We start from the raw sequence: 16739 nt of genomic DNA on the forward strand, positions 1-16739 counted from the left end.
AAGGGGAAAGAAATGTAGATTAGGCCTAAATCCATCAACCACGGACAGCGTTTTCAACTTGAAATAAATCATTAACTTAAACATGCATATCAACATCGTAGGCAGATCACACAATGCGTATTCAGTTCAAACTAAGGTTTACAACAGAGGACGTGGTAATGTTCTCGTATTGGATGTTACTTCCGGGTGATATTTGTGCACAACATGCTTTTGCTAAACAATTAGCATCACCATAATAATTTTGTTCCTTGTTGTACACATAGTAGCCTACCACAAAGGCTAAAGAGTTCATTAAGCAACGGTACATTCTTACTTATTTATTATTGTTTTTATTTATTTGTTTATTTAGGCCTATGTATTTATTTATTAATAAATTTAACGAGGGACCCCGAAATATTATCGAAACTTAAAATGACAAGCTTCGCGGGGTTGTCATGATAGTTTGGTGACTTGCAGTATGTGAATTATAGGCTATATAAATATTTTTTTGTTGTTAAAAACCTTAAATAACCGCATTGCCGGTAGGCATATTTTTCACTGCAGGAAACAAAAATAATTCAGAGCGCTTCAACAAATATATTTTTATATATAAACGGGCTTAAGATATTTAACATGTTACAGGTTCATTTTTTAGTTTATGTTAAATAAACGTGAAAATCGGTCGCATCTGCTTTTATTTATTTGTAAGTGCCACACGTATACACGGACATTGTAATGCTGTTTTTTCTAAAAACGAAAAATGAAAGCTTGGGCTATTTCTTCTCTGTCCTTTCTTTTTGCGAAGCTATTGAATGGGTTCTTTATTGCGATTGTCTTTTTCCAATTGGGACCCTACTGAGCTGTTGTATCTTTTTTATAACCCCTAACAACTCACACCAGTAACACAGTTACTTCCAGATATTTATACCAATAAATTACTTTTCTACTTCCCAAAATGAGACTAACAAAAGTAAGTGGGGTACTAGCGAGGGGTCATGGCAGACACCAGTGAAGCAGGTGTGTGTGTGCGTGTGTGTGTTGGGGGTGGTGTGTCCCTTCAGCTCTTTGTATTCTAGAGAGTTGTTGGTACGTTTAGTTGGAAGCTGTGTTGCTAGTTAGGGAGCCTCCGTTTTGCTCCCTGGATTTCGGCATAGAAACAGAAAGGAAGCTATTGTTTAAATTCAGAAGGCATTGTTGGAGTGCCTTCACCCCCTCCCGATCTCTGCTTTCCAGCGCAGTGAGGCGAGATAGACAGCGTGTGTCACTGTACACTTTAGACGGGAGATATAAAGAGAGCGGAACTAGTAAATAACATTATTTGATGTTGTTAACTTGAAAATGAGCAGCACTTTTTATACAAAAAAAAAAAAACCGATTTGCAGTGGCGGGCGCTTGAAATAGACTTCTCCTAGGGCCGTAGTTGCAATGACTTTGACCGAGCAGTAAAAGTTTCTATCGCAGCAGCGGCCCAAGAATTAGACACAGACGAGTAATGACAATGGTAAACACAGCCGTGAAAGTGCAAGTGAGTGCCAAAAAAGAACATTATTTACTAAGCACTTTTGAACGAAGTAGGCTACTTTTCCGAGGCCTTTCAATGGCTGTACTTTTTTAAGATAGAAAAAACAAACCTTCGTCTTTGTATGTTTTCAGTCTAGTCTACGGAAAAGTAGCCTATTGAGTTCCACGTTTGCAATAACAAACATAGCTAGCTATAATGAAATAATGATACTGTTTATAAGGCAGGCACTTATCTTCACCAAAAGGTATACTAATATACTGTTTTGCTTTGTCCTAGGAATACAATAACTAGTGAGCGGCAGATGAGGCTTTAAATTGTTTTAAGCGGACAAACAACTCTTTTTCCAGGCAAGTTTTATATTGGGGGAAAAAGAAAAAAAAAAAACTTTTCAAATACATGGTTCTAAATAAACGAAATATTAACTCCTAATCAGAATTATTATTGATCAATACGGTTTATGTGTGAAACACGTGCTTAAAATTTTAGAACTTTTGTAAATGCTTATTATTGTCGTAAATGTGTTGAAATGTCAGTCTGATCAAAATTATTGTCTTTTATGACTAATAGAATACTATAACCGAGCCACGTGGGAGTCGGGCGTAGCCTCCATGATGCAGAACAGTAAGTGATTTTTCTATTTTTCTGCTAAATGTTAACATTTGATAATAACTGAATTAATCATTTATGTCATTTATAAATGTTATAGAGGCGTTTAAGAACGCAAAATATTTAGATAATGTGTGTGGGTTTTGGTGTTGCAGGCTGAGTCGCTGTCTGATAATGATATTTCTACTCTCAAGTTATTTTTATTTTTAGTTGCACTGAAGGGAGGGAATCCTGAAATACATTCTGCGTGTGGTCATGGTAAAATACATGATCAAATTAATGACTAGGCAGGTGACTATGTGTATGCCCAAAATATTTCATTTGATACTTTTCCATGTTACATGAAGAAATTGTTAACAAAATAAACTAGTCAACAACAACAGTTTTTACATTCTACTTTGAGATATAAAACACCCGATGAATGCACTGAAGAGCATACGCATATGAGAGAGAGAGAGAGAGAGAGAGAGAGAGAGAGAGAGAGAGAGAGAGAGATTGAGGGGGGGGGGGATTTCTGCTTGACTTGATATGAAATAATTGTAGAACCGTCTGAATTAATATTAGGACTGACTGCCAAATCGCATACTCTATTAACTGTGCGGAATTGGACAGTTCAAGAAATCGGGGGGATACGAATGTTTTATGTAGATTTCAGCCTGCTGCACAGTGTAACTGTGGAATAGCCTACATACTTTGATAAAACAGGTCACACCTGCTTCAGGGATAAAACTGATCAAAGCTTACGTTATGCTGCCCAAGTGATATATGAGGCAACACAACCTATTGCTTCATAAATACACGGTGAATCTCACATATAATTCAGTGCATTTTCACAATAGTTCAAGTTACTATGACTATTTCGTTTTTAAACATAATAATGACTAAAGTTAAACGTATTTTCTTTCTTACTGCTGGACAAGAGGTGTATGACATCTGTAACGAAGGTCTGTGGAATTATTTCCTCTGACTCTCTTCATCTCATTGACATAATTGTGCTGTAACTTGTTTTGTTTTGTAAGTTCCTGAACACACGCGTTAGTGACATATTAAAGAAACGTCTAACGTAACAAGCTCGAAGGGGGGAGATCAAACGTGGCATGCGCACGAGATACCAACAAAACTCAAATGTGGGCCTTCAAAAGTAAGGCATCGTTTTTCAAATACCTGGATATTTAACTAATGGCCTATACGAATGTAGCTACTGGAGATAAAAAAAACCCGAAAAACAATGCTGTAATATTCAATAGCCTATTTCAGACGTGTCACATCGTCGAAAACGGAACATTTAAATAGTGCTGCAGCTGCTTGTTCGATTATTTGTTTTCATTCCGAATGTAAGATCCTGTTAGTTGGCAAACCCTAATCAAAGTAGTGTAATATCTTTGCTCCTCATTTGCCAACGATTGGTGTTAATGAGACGACAAGATGTTATGGAGCGTGATCTCTCGTGCGAATTACTGAGCAGATATCATTCGGTTTAAGCCTTTATTTTGTTTAAAGGTCGCGACTGGCTCTCCAGGCTTTGTGCTAATAACTCCTTGGTGTATACGGTACAGAACAGCCAAACTGACACCATATGTTTTCCTATTAGTTGACAAGTAATAGAATGCAAGGCGGACTGCCTAATCGTTGCCACTGGCCAAGATCGACGTCGTTCTCCGTGGGGAATTGTATAATGATTAAGACTTAACCTTTAGAGTGAAAGTTTGATTTAATATTCTTATCTGGCTGTTTAATCGGTCAAATTGATTTATTTGATAACCATAAGGAACGAGGGTCAATGTCTACAAATCAGCATACTTTTCCCTGATAGAGATCAATAAAGGGACAAGAAAATACCCATTAAATCCTGAAACTATGACATGGTGATGGTCATAGATATTTCATTATTCTGGTCCAGCCTGGGAGAGAGATTATTAAACATAACACGACATGTTTGTGTCGATTTAAACTGGCATTTTTGTTGTGTCGCAATTGAACTACGGATGTGTCACATGCATGCCAATTTGAAAACATTATCCCTGAATTTATTAGCGACATTTGCTACATGATACAGAGAGTGATAGCTACTGAAGACGCGCAATAAGGGTGTAAATAATGGCTGTGTAGAGTTGTTGCTTAATACTTACACGAAAAAACGGAATGTCACTTTTAATATATTGAGGGCGAAGCGCGCCCCTATTGTCGTGCCCGCGCATAGCCCTTGGCTACCTTAAAATGAAGCTTCCCTTGAAGGGTATCTGAGTAGGGTCCAATTTAGTCTGAGTGATATCCAAATGCAGACAGAAAGGGTCGTTTTATCATGCTACTATTTGTCGTGACGATGCGATTTTCAAAAGCAGAGCAGTGTCATAAAGTGACATGCCTGCCACAAGTGCTCCAACTGATCTTTTCAATTAGCCTCCCATGCATGATCCAGGGCGACTTCCGCCTATTTCCAGAAATTAAGCTCAAACTTGACGTGCAGCTAGCTTTATTTTAAAGACAAATGTCAGCCAGGCTCATCATATTTCCCCGTCTTCTATATTTGGAGCTTATTTATTGCTAAGGAGCTTGCGCTCCTGGAGTCAATTTAACGGGAGGCTGCGGAAGGGAAGAGAGCGGAGAACTAGTACAAAGCGACTACGGGGAGGATACTTTACGATTTGGCTTCAGGTTTGGCGCAGCACTGTCATAATCTTGGGATTTATTCTACTTTTAGAGGTGTGAGCTCGGGTTACTTTCATATGTGTTTTAAACATTTAGGGCCGCTGCGGTTTGCTCATTTTAAATTAGTTTACATGTTGACCTCAATCTATAATATAATGCATTAACACGCTTTACAACATTAGGATTTTAACTGACGCAGGTACGATATTTCAATTAATGCACATACAGCTCTATAGAAATGTCGATGTCCTTTGTTAGAATGCATTTTGTAAGAATGCGTTAGCGTTAATCTCGATTCAATGCAATAGTGATTTGGTCCAAATGATTTGAGGCTACTATGCTACATCAATGTACTGTTAACGTGTAAATTAAGTCTGGGTCTATTATAGGATAACGACCGAGATAGGGTCTGGTCATAACGTGTAGGTTGCAGTCGCTGTTTTTTTACACTTATATCAATTATAATTCAAAGATCATTTAAATTGTATTTGTAATTATTTTGTTTCATATTAAATGTTGGATGTGTAAAGGTCTGTTTCGTGCTGAACACATTTTAGTTGTGCAGGTTCAGTACTGGACACACACGAGTGTGCCAGTGAAATGTCTTTAATAAACGTTTGTCTGGTGATGCATGGGATAAACATTAGCCTCCCTGTCTCTGTCCAGGTCACAGTGGTGTGAATCAGCTCGGCGGTGTGTTTGTCAACGGAAGACCACTGCCTGACTCAACAAGGCAGAAAATAGTTGAGCTTGCACACAGTGGCGCGCGACCGTGCGACATCTCCAGGATACTGCAGGTGATGATACTGATTTAGGCGTTTTAAACCTAAAATGTAAACCTTAAATGTTTAATTTTTTTTCAGAAAGAATACAAATGCATACAATCGAATACAAACGAGAGTCAAGATGCTTAACAAAACTATTCTGTTAAACAACAGTGTGGTCTGCTTATTATTGCCTCTTTACCAACCAAGCTGCCTCCCTGCAAACGCTAAATCAGGTTCTTCCCATCATCATCTATATTTCCATGTTGATATTTCCATATCAACTGAACATTTGTCGTGAAAGACTAACGCTTACCCTTTATCTTTTAATATATTTAGCATCATAAATGTTTTAAATGATTTTATTCGATTACCAAAATCCATTTTGGATGAATAGATGCATTTTACAAAGTGCATAAGTTCTCGTACCATTTAAGGTATATATTTTTTGTGTTATAGACCCATGCTGATGCAAAAGTCCAAGTGCTGGACAATGAAAACGTAAGCTTATCATTGTTTGAAGTATACTTATACATTGTATACTAGTCTTAAATAATGTGTGTGATTTGTGTCTATTGTTTTCTATTCAGGTATCAAACGGATGCGTGAGTAAAATCCTGGGAAGATACTATGAAACTGGCTCAATCAGACCCAGGGCTATCGGGGGGAGCAAACCAAGAGTAGCGACTCCTGAAGTGGTCGGGAAAATTGCGCAATACAAGAGGGAGTGCCCTTCTATCTTCGCCTGGGAAATTCGAGACAGACTTCTATCAGAGGGCGTCTGCACCAACGATAATATACCCAGTGTAAGTTCATTGAGTGTAAGTTATTTAGATCATTTGTTTTTCCTCTACTTCTTAAATCTGCATTACAACAACGTCTGAACGAATCGTGTAGCCTATATGAACTCACACGCGCGTAGATTTACCATGAATGTCGGGTGATTAGTTAAATTCCACTTACATTTTTATACGATTCACTTCTGCACCAGTTAACCATGCCCGTGTGCGCATGCTTAATAAAGACAGATCACTTGCATGTAAGTGTGTAATTGCAACACGGGGGGATCTTTTTGATTAACGTGAGACATTCTGGTTTTGTCGTTCAGGTGTCATCAATAAACAGAGTCCTCCGCAACCTGGCTAGTGAAAAGCAACAGATGGGTGCAGATGGCATGTATGATAAATTAAGAATGCTGAACGGTCAAACTGGAACATGGGGCACACGGCCGGGCTGGTACCCCGGAACCTCGGTACCAGGGCAACCAAACCAAGGTAAAACAGATCACTGCTAATTATAATTCATTCATTACAATTGACAATAACTTTATTGTCTTGCTCTCATTTCATGTAATAATGTTTATTATTATTATTATTATTATTATTATTATTATTATTATTATTATTATTGTCGTCATCATCATCATGATTTTTTCCCCCCAATAATCTTGGGCAAATTGAAAAAAGTTTTATTAACTGGAGCAATGTATCAGTAATTTCCATAATTCTAATTTGTAGCATTGTTATATATATATAAATCAATACAAATAAATAGTGCAGAATGCAGTGGATAGCCAACGTCGTGATTGCTGGTTGTTGGCCTATGTTGTACTATTACACATAGGCTACACGTGTCAAAATATTGTGTTTAAAAGATTTCGTTTAGGCTAGTCTGCAGGTATTGTATAGGCTACAATCAAGGCACTTTGATAGGGTTACGTCTGACGTTTCTATAGGTTTGTGATGGTTATCCAGGACAAATGTACGGGGTTAATCTACACTGCGCTTTAATCCGTAATTTAAAGACGTAATTTGTCTTGGTGAAAACTGCGTGACTTTTTCAGTGGAGGTGTCCGTCCAACTATCCGCACCCCCCTCCCTCCCCCGCCCCCCAACCTTGGAAGAAACAAATCAGAAACAGTGTGTGGGATATCTGTACAAAGGATGCTGCGGTCACACGCAAGAATTTGTTATGGGAACAATTCTGTCGCTATGTAATTGCTCATTAGAGAACGTTTTGTTTCTCATTAAGAGAACATGAATAAACGCCTCGTTGAAGAGACGGCTGTAGAAATGTTCCACAGGAGACCCCTGAACACGATATGGCAACCTCTGCCAATTAGACCTGTCAGATTTAAGAGCACAACACAATAAACGTTATAGGCAAGGTAAATATATTAAGAATAGTGTTTCATTTAGCTAGTCTGCCAGCGAAATGACCGAGTTTGCTTACTAATAGCCATTTCCACAGCACCTGCTCTGTTTATGAGCAATGATCAAAGATGTTAAGCGCACATAGGCTACATTATTGTGCGTTCATTCGGCTGGCGATTAAGCAGGGAAAGTGTGAAACAAGAAGGATTACGGCATTGGATCTAAAGAGCAACGTTTAGGTTCCACAATGGAAGCAGTTTGAGATTCCCTCGCTAAAATAATGACGCCAAGAATGCACACTGCTACCCTTAAAGTTAAATAATATTTGAATAAGCCTAGGCTACTCTGAATTAAAACCAAATGTAAAATCCATATGCACAGACAATATTTGTAACGTTAATTAAGACGAGGTTACATCCTCTTATGTGCCCGATAAGGCCTTGCTGGTTCATTAGCCACAATAGCCTAAATCTTCGAGCATGTTCGCACTAGGGTGAACTTCCCGAAGCATGTCGTAGTGGTAAGAATGTCTGGAAGTATATTTGCTCATTTTACAGAGTGTTTCCCGAAAATGTCGCTTCTCAAGTAGTAGCCTATAGTCTACGTTAACTTTAGCTTTTTTTCCCCACGACGTCTTGGGACGAGTCGTGATTGCGTGTGCCGTGTTAAATCGATTTGTACTGACAGAGGACAAAACGATTAGCCTAATGTTAGCGTTTTTCAAACATTAACATTTTGATTCCGTATTGCAAATACAGCGACGCTATATAATACCTGTTCATGCGCTGTTAAACGTTTCTTGGCATAACAGGTGTCTTCCATTCTGCGTGGGGATGTTGATTAAAATGATAACATATTAAATAGGCCTAATACACTCTCTATTTTTCATAAATGTGGAGAAACTCCTTAAAGATTCAAGGGCGGAGTCAAATATTTTGTAAGTAATTGTATGTTATTTGACAGACATAGTAATTGATAATAGACCAATCATTATATTATTATTATTATTATATTATTATTATTATTATTATTATTATTATTATTATTATTATATTATTATAATAATAATTATATAATGAATAATAATAATACTAATAATAAGAACAACAACAACAACAATACTACTACTACTAGGCCTACTACTACTAATAGGCTAATAATAATAGACTACGTATTAGCATTCAGAATATTATTAGCCTATTGTTATTAATTATAACTTATTTTATTTAGTTATAAATTATTATCATTGTTTTTATTGTTATTATCATTATTGTTGTTGTTATTTTTTATTGTTGTCATCACATGCATCATTACTTCTGATGTTGCGATTTTTCCGCCATTGTGTGAAGTGCACTTAGAAGACTTTAATCATCCATTACAACAAAAGCATAAGGCGGGGTTAGGTCTCGGAGGGTGGGAAATATGGTCGCAATCTGATAAACGCCAAGCAACCGCGAATAAAAGAATGGAAATATCGGGAGTGACAAGACCCGAAAAAGAGAACTCAATTATGGAAAGAACAAAACTATAGCATTTTAGTGTGATAATTGAATTGAAAAGTCAATTGAATCATCCAATCCATCGTTCTTTTTCTTTTCCTCCAAAAATAACAATCTAATAAGTCTAGTGTCGGATGGTCTAGCTATGGGATAAAATTATGCTTATTCACTTACTGGTTAGACCAAAATAAGCAGCTAAAAGGAGATTCGTGAACACTAAAACTTCAACTGTCGGTCTGTTTATTTCTTGAATGCATGTGAATATATCTGACATTCAAACTGTAAGCCTAAAATAAATGTTTGATTCGGTGTAAAGTAAGCTGAGTAAAGTCGAATATGCTAAATAAATAATATAATGGTGGAAATGACACGTGACTTCAAATGCTCACAGTACTCCAATATCCATGGACATGTAGGCTATTATCAAGCGCACCCTTTATGAAAATATTCTAGTGGTTATAGGCTATGAGCTACAGGAGAGATAGTTGCTGGTAGCACCAGCCCATCAAATAGGCTTATATATCCAGACCAGTATTTTAGCAATGAAATAATGTACAGCCTACCCGCACCTACAACGAATGAAATGTTGTAATGAATTTTGCACGCCGTGCATCACTAGGGCTGGCATGTGATTGTACAAAAATGTATGCTTCAATTACTTTTTATGCTGTTGGCATAGCTGTCATGGAGCATCGAAACTTATTTACGCGTTGGAGTCATTTTCACGGTCGCCTCGCACTTCGCCTGCAAGGGCCTTAGAGATGCCTATTCACGATGTTCGGGCAGTTTTTTTTCTCCCATCGCCTATAGAGGGTATAAATCCTAACTGGCGTTGAACGGGCAAACCCAGGGGACGGTGATTAATGATAGTGGGGCATAAAGGTTAACATACTACACTGAAAAGTCTGTTGACTGGAATCCTCGTGCTACAATGCAGAGCGCTGCGGGCCTCGAGAGAATCCTTTTGTTGGCTCCTTCAATTGTGTTTTCAAAATTCTGCCCACGAAAATTTGCCAACCCTCCCAGCCCCAAGAGTTTAATAGTTTCCCTTACTCTACCCGCATTGTGCCATTGTGAAAAGCTGCTCTTTCTATTCAAGTGTTGGTGGTCATCTCAATAGGTCTACAAACGCCCATATGGTGACTATACCATTGAAGGTCCGCAGAATTTAAAAGGAAGAGAAACTCTCGGTTTTGAAACATTTCAGACGACCTGAAAGGCTTTTTTAACCGCATTTTGTCACATTTCTCGACACCCTTTCAGCACTGCGGCTATTGTTAGGCCTAGTGATAAAAGATGTGAGTTGAGGGACCAAACTAATCAGACTATTTCTCATAATATTTCACAGCCTGGAAGCTCATGGTGAATTTATTTGCTAAACTGTATGCCTGATGCACAGACTTACCTTTATAACAAGGAATTGATTGATAAAACCCCGAACATCGCGTACCACAACCTAGGATATAGGTATCCTACTTTCCAATAGCTATACAAAAATCGACAAACCCATATACATTTGGCTATCACTCGTATAAGCACCCCTTAAATGTAGCCTATATAAACACATTCATGCAGGAACATCAACAGAACAGAATTATAGACCCTTTAGCACGTAGGCGTACACTATTACACAATGCAAGGCAATAGTGTCACATTTCCTCGTGTATTTCAGGCGAAATAATGATCATTTACCAAATGTGGAAAAATTACTATACGCTATTACCTCAGACGACGCATTTTCCTAACACGTATGCAGGCTATGGTACAGCTCTAGCCAACATTTAATTAAAACGAAGAAGTAAAAATATTTGAAGTCTTGAATTAGCCTACTGTTGACCTACCTATCACGATTAGGCCAACAGCTTAAACTATACGCCCAGTACAGTGGCGTTGCTTCGTTTAAAAATGTAGCCTACCTTTATATGACCCTCGAACAGACGTAGGCTAGCGTACATGCTTGTACAAAACTTGGAATTGGGTTTGTATTGATATAGCAAATCCTCCTGTTTTCCAGATGGTTGTCAGCCGCAAGATGGAGGTGAGAACACAAATTCAATCAGTTCGAACGGAGAGGACTCAGATGAGACACAAATGAGGCTTCAGCTGAAGAGAAAGTTGCAAAGAAATCGCACGTCGTTTACACAAGAGCAAATAGAAGCACTGGAAAAAGGTAAGTTGGCCTAGCACCTACGCAAAATGTTTTTTTTTTTCTTCACGTGGTAGGCCCAGTGCGCGCACATCCGAACGAAACTGTTTCAATGACGAGCTTTCAAAATGTATCATTATTTTAAAGAAGCCATTCAATCTAAATGTTTAAATGTTTCCATTATAGCCTACATGAATAACGCTACCTTCAATTTCTACTTTTTTAAGAGTTTGAAAGAACTCATTATCCTGACGTTTTCGCAAGGGAGAGACTAGCAGCCAAAATTGACCTCCCAGAAGCCAGAATACAGGTGAGTGAATCTTTTCGCTACTGAGTTTGAGAAGTGCTCGTGGAATTATTTGTATGCTACACATGTAAAATTGGCGAAAGAAACAGCATATAACTACCAGCGATCCTCCTACGTTTGCAGGTGTGGTTTTCTAACAGAAGAGCGAAATGGAGGAGAGAAGAAAAGCTCCGAAATCAGCGAAGACAAGCAAGCAATTCTTCAAGTCACATTCCCATTAGCAGTAGCTTCAGTACGAGCGTCTATCAGCCTATTCCGCAGCCCACGACGCCAGGTACATGCGACTCACTGCTAATAAAACAATACATCAAATCTATGTAGAATAATAATGTAATATAGCTTATACACATTTCTCTCTCTCTCTCTCTCTCTCTCTCTCTCTCTCTCTCTCTCTCTCTCTCTCTTTCTCTCTGTCATACACACACACACACACGCACACACACACACACAAGTGTTACTAATACGAGGTGATGGGGGAAGTCAGGCATAAAGTTGAAGGGGAATGGAAGGAAAATATCAATATCTGATTATTCACAAAATGCTGTAATCCATTTCTGATGTCATATGGCCTGTCCTTCTCTCTACAGTGTCCTTCACATCAGGGTCAATGTTGGGAAGGTCAGATACAGCTCTGACAAACACATACAGCGCCCTGCCACCCATGCCAAGTTTCACCATGGCCAACAACCTGCCTATGCAAGTAAGTCAATCGTACCGATGGCAGAAATTGATTGTTGAAACTGTACACTGTCTCAAAAGTAACCACAAAAATAGACTAAATATATTAACATGAAATATTTTTTATAATACATAATTACATTTAGTATCACCAAGCCTATTTAACATTCAATAAAAAAAAAAAAAGACATTAAATCTCTGTTGTGAAACTGTCCTTGTTTGTCATTTAGCTTACTTTATGAAAAGTAGTAGTGCTCTTTAGTGTCATGTGCGTCAGGGCAATGAAAATGTTAGCATTACATATCGGCGAGGCTAATTTATATTCTTTTTTGTAGCCCCCTGTCCCCAGCCAGACTTCCTCCTATTCCTGCATGCTGCCCACCAGTCCCTCAGTGAATGGGAGGAGCTATGAAACATACACGCCCCCTCATATGCAGGCACATATGAACAGCCAATCAATGGCCACTTCTGGTACCACCTCAACAGGTATGCAGAATATGAATGTTGATTTGCTTGGTGACTTCACTAGCTTTGAAAAAAAACAAAAAAAAAACAATCATTTCACAATTTTCCACTGAAACGTAGGGAGTGCTGTGTATTATAATGTTCTTCTCATTGAAAAAAAACCCCCAGTATATTTAAACATTATCTTCTGGAATAAATAAGGTGTGTATGGCGTGGTCAGAACATATTTTTAAAAAACTGTAATAAATCCCTGATGATGATCTGTAGAATGAATGCAGTGCACAGTGATTTGAACCATTTAGCAGTTTGCTTGACACATTACTTTCTCTGTTTTTTCTTCAGGTCTCATCTCCCCTGGAGTATCTGTCCCAGTCCAAGTTCCTGGCAGCGAACCTGACATGTCTCAGTACTGGCCAAGACTACAGTAAAGAGAAGAACTACTTCACTTTGTGATGTTTCACTGAGAGTTGTCTGTCCAGCAGTATTCTATCAAGAACAGAGAGAGAGAGAGAAGAAAGACTCTGAAAGAGATTTTTTTTGGACTGGGATTGTACCCTTTGCTATGAGTCTTGGGACAAGAAGACTTGAAAAGATTGACTTTTGTAAAGTGCCCGGTGTTATATCCTGAATGGAACAAAACTATTTGTTTTCAATTTTGGACTTACGTCATTTTTTTGTGTTTTTGTATATGGCCGTTTGTACGTTATGGCAAACACAAGAACAACTATGGATGGACTACCAGACTCAATCATTCTTGCATCCACCTGAAAAGGAGAATCTGGGGGAAAGATATTCTGCGATTAATAGTTTTTCTTATATCAAGTACTTCTACCAGTCTTTGTGCAGATTGCGGACTCTGACAAAGCAAGCTCGTATCATTCCACTGCTGAGCTGGAAAAAAGACGCTAGCTGTGTGTAAGCCCCTTTATCTGTTTTTCCCCCCAAAAGTTTGTTGGCATACGAGGGAACTCTACCCACTGAATAGGAAGCCAAACAAACATTTGGTAGCTGAACAGTAGATTGTGTCTTCGATATAATTAAATTTGTTTTTGTCAAAATGTATTTGTCTTCCCTAGAAATCTCCCAAAACAATTTCTATAATAAAGTTAATTTCATTTACGTTTCCCAGAATATTCAATAGATTTTTCATGCACATTTTCATGCATCATAACTACATTTCTTTAGGACAGGTAAAAACTAGTTCTTACAGTAGATATAGTTGTACTATAGTGTATTTCAGTCAAATCATTTTTGCAGCTAGAGATATTTCATTCCTATAATTGACAAAAAAAAAAAAATGCTTGCCAGAGCTTTATACATAAGCATTTGGAAGTTGTTTACAACTACATATCAGAATTGCCATTGTTGATTGTAAGAACAGACCAAAGCCTTGTGTTTCCTTTATTACACATTTTCTTTTTATTATTAGTCTTGTGTTGCAAATTCTGTAAACCTTTTCAGTTATTTTACAATGGCTTCAAGTATGTTTAACTACAAGGGTAATTGAGCGTTTGTTTATTTATGAGTAAAAACCACATACGTTTTAAGCATGGGCTGCCAGGCTGTGAACCATGCTACGGTGTATACTGACAACTTGACATACAAAGGGGTTCTGCATCAGTCCATTGCATTGAAGATGAAAAGTATGCTACTGTCTCTGAAATATTTCAATTTAATTTTATTTAAAATTGAGCTTTCTAAATGTATTTTGTGAAAACTATAAAAAAATCATTTTGTACAGTACACTAGTGTGTCAATGAGAAATTTATCACACTAATGCTTTTTTCTTCAAAAACTCTCCACTTGTTGGCACAAAAGGTACTAGATTGTGTTTATGGTTATAGAATTATGCATGACATCTTTCTATGATTAGTAACACATTTTTTTTTATAAAAGACAAACAATAGACTGACTATAGGACAGTTGTGTCAAATGGATTCACTCACAGTAATAAGTAATACATTTGTTTATTTGTTAGCTCTGTTAGCTAAAAATAATAGAAAAAGTATAAATGGTATGTCAGTCAGTATCCAAATTAAGTTAAAGGAATGATTTAGCTTCACTTGCTGTAGCTCAGCGGGGAGGAGAAGAGAAAGAAATCTCCCACAGAGAGCACAGTCAGTTATGGGTGTACACTTGTTCCGCATTCTCAATTCTCTGCTCATTCCCTCTGTGCATTTCATTTTTTGTAAATTTCCCTGTAAAAAAAGCAGTAGGTAGGCCACTTTCTCCATAATAATTCAAGCATGAGCTGCAAAACTCCTGCTCGAGGTAGGATACTCAAAAGTGTGCACTGAAGTCAATTTTGGCTTTTAAAATAATGAATATGTGTAATATCCAGACATGATACTGATAAATTACAGGTAGATAGAATGAAATGCTACTTAAATCTATTTGGCGTGCATCCACTTAGATATTTGCATGTTTCCTTCTTCCTGCCACCCCCCGCCAAGAAAAACCAAAAACTAAAAAAAACAGAAATGAGAAATTGATGTGAGGAAATAATATAATACTAAATGCCTTACAATATTAAAAAAAAAAAAAAAAAAAAAAAAAAAAAAATTCTACATTACAGACAAATCCAATGCATTTGATCTTGGAATAAGGCTTTTCACTTATTTCGGGAACATTAGCACCTCTCACTCTCTCTCACTAATGCTAAATAATTACATTAAAGCTATGTATAACATAAAACAAACGGCGTAAGTTTAACCCCTTAAGTATCGTCCCTTTTCTTGATACAAGCTTAGAAATGACAAACTGGTCCCTAGACCAGTGTGCTCCAAAATAAAATGGTAACTATTCTTTTGACTACAGGCATAATCCTGGCCGCTTCTGAAAGGTAACCAATTGGGGTTTGTTTTTCAAGAGTCAGAATTACTCCAAATATTACTAAAACAAAGTTACAGAAGCTCAGACACAGCGAAAGTGGAGGCTTTTTTTCTCACTGAAAAGATTTATGTTTTTGACAGGATACAAATTATTGTAGCTGTAACTGGTGTGCTTAGAAATGGAGCAATTGAGCCAAGTCACAACACTGGACAAATCCCCTTTCAAATTTGAGGACAATATCACCAAAAATGAACATACTACATTGTATTATTCATACTGAATAATAATAAAATAGTTTGAGAATGTATTTAGATGCTCACCAATATAAGATGGGGTCACTTCACTGAAAATGCCCTCTATTGTGTTGTCAACGGTGTTTTTACTGTCTTTCTCAGAAATATTCACTCAAACAAGAGATTAATTGGAACTCCTCTATTTAGATGTAGGCATAAAAAAAAGACATAATACATAACGTCAACCTTTTTTGCCATAAAATCTCAAGAACTGTTTTTGCCGAAGTGCAACAGACTCATACATATTGACAATGCTAGTTTTGTCAAGCAAATGTTGTTTTATGCAAGCCTAACAAATTATACACCATTGGAAAGGTAATATAATTAGCGAAAACTCTTCTTAGTTATCACTTCAATAACATGCCCATAGTCGGTTCTTTGATGAGCTGAAGTTATACTGAATTTTCTTACACACAGATGGGGGTAACACATTTTCTCAGAAACTGCATTACAAATACTGGTCAAAGACGATTGTACTTGGGCTCGTCGTGTTCAAGAGAGCCCATACAAAATGTAGAATTTCTCTGTACTTTTGTAGAAGTATACAACAGCGAAACAGACAACAATTCCTCCAGAGAAATTCAAAGTAAACAATACTCAATCAACGTTTCTCCTAGTTATCACATTTTTAGAATGTGAAACTATTATGCATTTGGTCCACTGGACACTGACATTACCATATTTCTTGTAGTATGTGAATTTCTAAAATGCAGAGAAGGTCAGGTACTCTCACACTTGTTTTACCACCCACATATTACAAAGTAAGGCATATAAGTATTTGTGTGTGTGTGTGTGTGTATGTGTGTCTGTATGTGTGCATGTAATACTTTTAATTACATACATTTG

The 16739-nt window shown here is 37.4% G+C and overlaps 1 protein-coding gene across 2 annotated transcripts; it reads left to right on the forward strand.

Moving 5' to 3' along the window:
• The first annotated feature begins 2082 nt into the window (after positions 1–2082).
• Positions 2083–13881, forward strand: LOC133130359 (paired box protein Pax-6). 2 transcript variants are annotated; one of them, XM_061244895.1, is made up of 10 exons: positions 2083–2122; positions 5423–5553; positions 6111–6341; positions 6629–6794; positions 11187–11342; positions 11546–11628; positions 11749–11899; positions 12213–12325; positions 12639–12789; positions 13111–13881. In XM_061244895.1, the coding sequence occupies exons 1-10, from the start codon at positions 2110–2112 to the stop codon at positions 13194–13196; spliced, it is 1281 nt and encodes a 426-aa protein (XP_061100879.1). In that variant the 5' UTR covers positions 2083–2109; the 3' UTR covers positions 13197–13881. The 2 variants fall into 2 exon arrangements, with proteins under 2 accessions (XP_061100879.1, XP_061100880.1); XM_061244896.1 differs by having other exon boundaries at positions 6111–6326.
• The last annotated feature ends 2858 nt before the right edge of the window (positions 13882–16739 follow it).

Source organism: Conger conger, chromosome 6 (genome assembly GCF_963514075.1).
Source record: "Conger conger chromosome 6, fConCon1.1, whole genome shotgun sequence".
Classification (NCBI taxonomy): Eukaryota; Metazoa; Chordata; class Actinopteri; order Anguilliformes; family Congridae; genus Conger; species Conger conger.